The following is a 7200-nucleotide window of genomic DNA, read 5'->3' as shown; positions in this document are numbered from 1 at the left end:
TAGTCTGAGAAACTTAGTTCAAAGCCCCTGGCCGCGGTTCTAACGGTACACCGGAGTTGCTAGGATACTGGATTCGACTTTTGAGCACGGGAATAGTCTTACAATGGTAAGGAATAAACGGGCCTTGCTAACAGGGACCTGACAGCGGTCTCCCAGAAGTCCAGATCAGAGCCCCTGGCCATCTCAAGCCCAGAACATTAGGGAAGGGCCAAGAGTTCGGGGCCACTTTCAACTTGGGGGACCCAGAAGCAGACGCATCGTCATTGGCCGGGGCGTGGTGGGGCGGGACGGGGGGGGCGTCTCTTTGGACAAGCCGGGACCGCCTCGTGATTGGCTCCTCCCCCGACTATAAGGCGGCGACCGGCCGGTCCGTGGGAGCGCGCGGGAGCGCACTGCGGGGGCGGCGGCTCGGGGAACTAGGCGCGCGGAGGCCGGGCGCCCATGGCGTTCGCGCTGCTGCGCCCGGTCGGCGCGCACGTGCTGTATCCGGACGTGCGGCTGCTGAGCGAGGACGAGGAGAACCGCAGCGAGAGCGACGCGTCGGACCAGTCGTTCGGGTGCTGCGAAGGGCTGGAGGCGGCGCGGCGCGGCCCGGGTCCCGGGGGCGGGCGACGGGCAAGCAGCGGCGCGGGCCCGGTGGTGGTGGTGCGGCAGCGACAGGCGGCCAATGCACGCGAGCGGGACCGCACACAGAGCGTGAACACGGCCTTCACCGCCCTGCGCACGCTCATTCCAACCGAGCCGGTGGACCGAAAGCTGTCCAAGATCGAGACGCTGCGTCTGGCGTCCAGCTACATCGCGCACCTGGCCAACGTGCTGCTGCTGGGAGACTCGGTCGACGACGGGCAGCCGTGTTTCCGCGCGGCGGGCGGTGGCAAGAGCGCGGTCCCCGCCGCCGACGGCCGTCAGCCGCGCTCCATCTGCACCTTCTGTCTCAGCAACCAGCGCAAAGGGGTGAGTGCACAGCACGCCTGCTGCAGTCAGATCATCAGGGTTGGGGGCAGGGACGGACCTCCCAGAAGTCAGGGACCCCCTTGGAAGCGACTCGGAGCAGCGGTGGTGGCGGTGCCTCATGCCCTAGAATTAAAGTGGAACAGAGCCTCTTGCTTAACCCCCAAACAGAAAACGTATAGGGGAGCCCAGTAAGCTCCGGTCTGACTTAGTTGTACCTTGAGAGGTGCCCCACTCTGCGACCTTCCTCTTTGCCTGATGGGCAAGTAGCTGGTTGTTCCCTCAGTTATCCCTGAGACGCTTCAAATAAGAGCACTGCACACACTTACAGGAAGCAGCTGCTCTGGGCTTATTAGGTAGCAGGCATCACTCTGAGCTAACATCGTCCCTAATAAACTGTTCCAGATCCTAAGGATTAACCCAACAGTAGGAGACTGAGAAGAAGATGGGGACATCTCTACTCCAGAGCCTGAGGTCCCAACACGTGTGCAGGAGAGGGTCCTTGAAGAGTACCCAGCCCCAGAAGGATGTAGGGCTAGGAAGGGACACCATTGTCTGCTTGTCTCTAAGTTAAGAGACTGGCTGGGCACTGGGGAGCCGCAGAAGTCTCTGGGGCCTTCTAGCCAAAACTGCCCAGGCCTGCTTGACCCCTCAGGCTCACACCCTTTCCAGCCTGGGCTTGTCTTACAGCGGGGAAGCCTGCCAGTGTGACTTAAGTCAACAGCTACTGTTTACATCTGGAGAAACTGAGGCTCAGAGAGTCTTGCCTTACTTTCCACAGTCAGTGAGACAAAGATGTGGGGATTGTGTTCAGTCCCCTTCAGCCCAGCACACTGGTCTCGTCGCTCCACCCTGGGAAGGCCTCAGTGGCCTAGCTTCAGACCAGTCCTCTGGCTCAAATTCCCAATGTCTTCCCAGCCTGCAAATGCCTCAGCTTCTCTGAGTGAGTCTTCTTAACCCCTGACTGGTAGGTACCCTTTGGAGGGTCCCTGTCAGTGCCCCAGGCTGGGGAGGGAAGTCAGAGCTGGGTCTTCAGGTGTGCACCTGGGATAAAAGGCTAGCTGGACACACCACTTCTTTATAGCCATTGGGGTCAGCTTCCCTTAACCACCCAGCAGCTGGCTTCTGCTGGCTCTGAGAATGTACCCAGAGAAGCAGACGTGGTTCCCGCCTTCCAGGCAGGGCTGTCAGGACAGCGTCAGGAGCAGAAGGGAGGATGAAGAGAAGGATATTATGGTTTGGTGGTACTTTGAGAGCCCAGGAGAAGCCCAGCCCCAGAGTGAGGCTGAAGAGCTGTGTTAAATCTCTAAAAGAGGCAGGCCTGTGGATAAAGGGTGGGAAAGGGTGTTTTAGAGCATGCGTGGTAGGACCTGGGGTTTGCAGTCATGGTCTAAAGCGGTGGCTCTCAACCTTCCTAATACTGAGGTCCTTTAAGACAGTTCCTCCTGTTGTGGTGACCCCCCCTCCAACCATGAGGTCATGTCGTTGCTACTTTGTAACTGTCCTTTTGCTACTGTTAGGAATTGCAGTGTAAATGTCTATTGTGCAGGATGTCTGATGCGCTACCCTTGGGAAAGGGTCATCCCCCTCAATGGGTTGTGACCCACTGGTAGAGAACCCCTGCTGTAGAGAAAGAAGTGGAAAGATGTTAAAGGCCGAGGAGACCGTCACAGTGACAGGAATCTTCCAACAACAGCTGTGCTGGGCACTCTTCATTTAGGTCCTTTAAGGAGCAGAGGGAGCCCTGTGGCCATCCCCACCCGCTTGGACAAGGCTGCCTTGCCTGAGGTGCCCAGGAGCGGTAGGGCAGGATTGACACTCTGGCCTGGCTAACTGGAAAGTAGGAGGGACCCTGTGCCTCCAGGCTGCCGAGAAGGTGCTGTGCCCACCACCACAGCAGCACTGGGGGGACTGTCCCATGGTTCACAGTGACTGGCCTAAGCCTTACTTCTGTTTGGGATCTGTCTGTGGGATCAAGAACCCAACCAAATTTGGTCGTAGAAGCCATGCTCAGCCACACAGGCTCCTCAGGGAATAGGCCAGAGGGGTGATTCTTGCCAGTGCTAGCCCCTCCAGGACTTGTCTGGAACATTCGAGGTGTTTGAGTGAGTCCCTGCACACTCCTGAGTTCTGAGGTTAAGAAACTCCAAGGTCCCCGACCCCACTCCCTCCTAAGCCACTCCTACCGCTCTGATCCTGGATGGTCTGGGGTTGGGGGTCGCCATGGACACAGTCCCCTGCATCCCCTTCCTGTTCGGGGATGAGCTAAGACTACCTCTATGGGTAGCAGTATCGATGGGAAAGTGGGTTCATCTCTCTGCCTTGTTTTTCCTTCTGTCAACGGGAGTCGAGCTGGATAGGATTCTTTTGTGAAGCTGGTCCATATTGTTGGTGTGCCCAGTTCAGTAGCTGGTGCAGGAGGTGCCCCTGGAGGATGCTGGTCATCATACTCTGAATGTTTATTGGCCACTCGCTGTGTTCTTCTGTCCTGAGCTCTTCTTGGTGGGTGTGGTGACTCACACTGCAACCCCAAGGCTGAGGCAGAAGATCCCAGGTGTGAGGCCTGCGGGGCAGCTTAGTGAGACCCTGTCTCGAAAAGTAAAAACAAGACTGGACCCATAGCTCAGAAATAGAACACTTGTCTGCCACAGACGAGACCTTCGGTTCCATCCCCAGTACCACATATACACAAAAAACGCTTTACCTGTTGGTGTGTGTCACTTGTGTTAGCCTGTTTACCCTGTAAAGCAGCACCCTGCTACAGATGAGGAAACTGAGGCTCCGTCTGGCAGGGCATCCGTGTTAGAGCAGCAGTGTCTCACTCTGGACCTGATTAAACCTCTTCCTGGGGTTCTTAGCAGTGGACACAGCTGTGTTCGTGTTCCACTGCACATGGGGGGGGGTGTCCATTCCACAGATGAAGAAACTGAGGTTCAGGAGAGTGAACTGTCCCAGCATTCCCACGGAACCCAGTTCTCTGCATTGACCTCCAGACTTAGGGTGGGAGGTGTGGTATTCCTTGTCTCTGAGGACCTAAGGGTGAGGGTGAGGGGGAGGGTTCTGTCTCCTAGCCTCCCTCTCCCTGCCCCATCCACCCTTCTCAGCTTCTCCTGCCAGAGTCTGTCTGAGAAGCCCAAGCCCCAGGCTCTGCTGGGACCATGGCCTCAGGCCTCAAAATAGCCCTGCCTGTGAATGAACATACTGTCCCTGGGCCCGGAGAGCCTCCAGGGAGGCTGGGCTCACATCTGGATGGATCTGCCCCAACCTGGGCTGGGGCAGAGGCAGAAGGCAGCAGAGGCAGATCTTGCAGATGGTCCACTGGGTCTCTAGATGAGCTGAGGTCACTACCAACTCAGCCACTCCCAACCGACGGAGCACTTACTGTGTGCGATATTCCCTTCTATATGGGGCCTGGAAGTGGGGCAGCTTGACAGGCAGTGGGGTGCTCCCTAGCTCTTACTAAACAGCTGGTGTCTCCGGACTGGAATCCTCAAAAGAAGGACCTCTAGGCACGGACTTGTAACCCCAGCCCTCAGATGAAGGAAGGCTGGAGCAGATGGAGTTCAAGATCGACCTAGGCTACAGAACTACATACTGTCAGAAAGCAGGGAGACAGAACCAGGACTGTGAGCTCTCTTGCTCTCGGTGAAGGTCTAACCTATGGCCAGCCTGAGCATCTTGGTGTGAGGGGCAAGGCTGAAGGACTGGTGGCTTCAGGGACTGCCACCTTTAGCTTGAAGGGGCACTGATTGGCACCTGCAGGACCCCAGCCCAGGGCTGGAAGAATGCTGTTTTCTGCCACTTCGTGGGCTCCAGGCCTGACAGGGAGGCAAAGGCAAACCTTGCCTCCCTCCTTGCTTTACTCCAGGGAATGTCCCAGACAGTAGCAAGTGAGAAGCAATCATAGAGAAATCTTCTTGTCAGACCAGTGCCAAGGGTGGAGGCAAGGAGGCCAGAAACCTGTCTGATTGTGAGGGTGGGCATGCGCCACACACACACACACACACACCTACTTCACAGGCAGCACCTGGAACTGCCACGGGGTTTTCCTTGCCCCTTAATGTAAAATACGCTTTACACTGTGTGAAAATTGCATGTCTTTGGAGTGTAGTTCAGTGGTAGAGAACCTACTTGGCGTGTGTAAGATCCCAAATTCAATCCCCAGCACCTCCTGCTCCCAACATATAGATGTGTATATTATATATGTGTGTATTCAATCTGGAGGTTCTGGTTTTTTTGTTGTTGTTGTTTGTTTTTGTTTTTGGGTGTGGTTTTTTTGGGGTTTTTTTTTTTGGCTTTTTTGGTTTTTCGAGACAGGGTCTCTCTGTAGTTTTGGAGCCTGTCCTGGAGCTAGCTCTTGTAGACCAGGCTGGCCTCAAACTCACAGAGATTCTCCTGCCTCTGCCTCCCGAGTGCTGGGATTAAAGGCATGTGCCACCACCACTGGGCTCATTTCTGTTTTTTGAGGCAAGGTCTTATTATGTAGTTCTGTCCAGTTTGGAACTCACTATGTAGACCAGGCTGGCCTCAAACTCATGGGCATGCCTCCATGCCTCTGGGCTTCCAGGCATGTGCCGACACACCCAGCATGTATTAGACTTCTTAAGGCAGAAGATCTTCAGGTGGGAAAGGAGTAGGTGAGTAAGCTGTTGTAAAGGAGGGGTGCCCCTCCCCAAAGGGGATATCCGGGGCACCCTTTAGCAATGCTCACACACATACTTCCCTCCGTAAGTGGCATTTGCTCCCCTCGGCCCCTGCTGTTGTCCCTAAACACTGTCACCCCATGAGGCTCCCTGACAGCCCAGAGTCTCTTCTGCCTTTTCAACAGAGAATTTGTTGTGTGGCTGAACTTTATCAAGCCTCTGTTGCTGGGCACGTCGTTAGTTCCTAACTCATTCCTGACCCCTCTTTCTCTCCTGCAGGGTAACCGTCGTGACCTTGGGGGCAGCTGCTTGAAAATGAGGGGTGTAGCCCCCCTCCGAGGGCCTCGGCGATGAGCCTGGGTCCCTGCAGTGTTTGCTTCAAGAAGGACTCCAGAGAAAGGCCAGGAGCCAACCCCTCATTGGACAGGGGAGAAGATTCCAGAAGCCCAAACCTACTCCTTTGTGTAGGGACCAGAGGACAATGGCCTGGACACAGGGCCCACCCTGGAGAGCCACGAGGACCCATTTAGCCATCCGGGCCTAGCTGATCAGGGACAAGGCAGAAAGTTCAGAACACCAAAGACTATTTTTGGAAGTGTGTGTGTGTGTGTGTGTGTGTGTGTGTGTGTGTCTACACGTGAATGCGATATATGAGAGAATTGGTGGGGTTAAAATAAAGGTATTTTTAAATAAATGATGTGTATCCTGGCTAAGTAAGGGGAGGGATGTGGACAATGGAGCAGACCCCTCTCTAGGATTTAAGATTGTCACAGCTGTGGCAAAGACATCTCACCGTGGATAGGAAGCTATAGGCAGACTTTCCTCCCAGCCTTCCCTTGGTTCGGTGTTATGAACACCTTTGGGTAGTGACCAAAGAAATCCACATTTTATTTATTTTTGAGTAAGGAATAGAACCATGGTTCAAATTCAGAAGCTGCTAGTGGGCATGTGGTGGAGTCTGCCTCCACCAGGCTCTCTTCAGGCTTCCTGTCACAGGGTTTTTGTGATTCCCGCCTGCCCCTCAGTGGAGCTTGCTGCTGTCTGGAGTCAGTTTGGAAAAGGTCCCATTCTTCTGCTAGCTGCTTACAGTGCCTTCTGTGAGTGTGTCTTAGTGTGACACGCAACGTCACCCAGCCCACATGGTTGACCTCAAGTGCAGAAGGCAGGATCTTACCTGGTAACATCTTAGTTTTGGGAGACTGGTATATGACAGGTGACACCCTGAGGTCTGTCTGCTTTTAAAATCCAAAGCAGGAGCCATTATGGCTCAGCCAGTTAAAAAAAAAAAACAACAGCAACAACTTGCCACGGAGCCAGGCGGTGGTGGCGCACACCTTTAATCCTAGAACTCAGGAGACAGAGGTAGGCGGATCTCTGTGAGTTCGAAGCCAGCTTGGTCTACAAGAGCTAGCTCCAGGACAGGCTTCAAAGCTACAGAGAAAGCCTGTCTTGGAAAACAAAACAAAAAGAAAAACAAACTTGCCACCAAACTTGACAACCTTTGAAACCCACATGGTGGCAGGAGAGACCAGCCCCCCACAAGTTGTCCTCTGACCTCCACAAGTACATAAGCACAAAATAAAATGTAACAAAAGGGAGGGGCAAA

The 7200-nt window shown here is 54.6% G+C and overlaps 1 protein-coding gene across 1 annotated transcript; it reads left to right on the top strand.

The window, feature by feature from the left end:
• Positions 1-372: 372 nt before the first annotated feature.
• On the top strand, positions 373-6288 carry Tcf15 (transcription factor 15). The gene is made up of 2 exons (XM_048445646.3): positions 373-954; positions 5874-6288. The coding sequence occupies exons 1-2, from the start codon at positions 442-444 to the stop codon at positions 5946-5948; spliced, it is 588 nt and encodes a 195-aa protein (XP_048301603.2). The 5' UTR covers positions 373-441; the 3' UTR covers positions 5949-6288.
• The last annotated feature ends 912 nt before the right edge of the window (positions 6289-7200 follow it).

The sequence above is a fragment of the Myodes glareolus genome, chromosome 10 (genome assembly GCF_982192425.1).
Source record: "Myodes glareolus chromosome 10, mMyoGla1.1, whole genome shotgun sequence".
Classification (NCBI taxonomy): domain Eukaryota; kingdom Metazoa; phylum Chordata; class Mammalia; order Rodentia; family Cricetidae; genus Myodes; species Myodes glareolus.
This window is presented reverse-complemented; position numbering and strand designations above follow the sequence as displayed.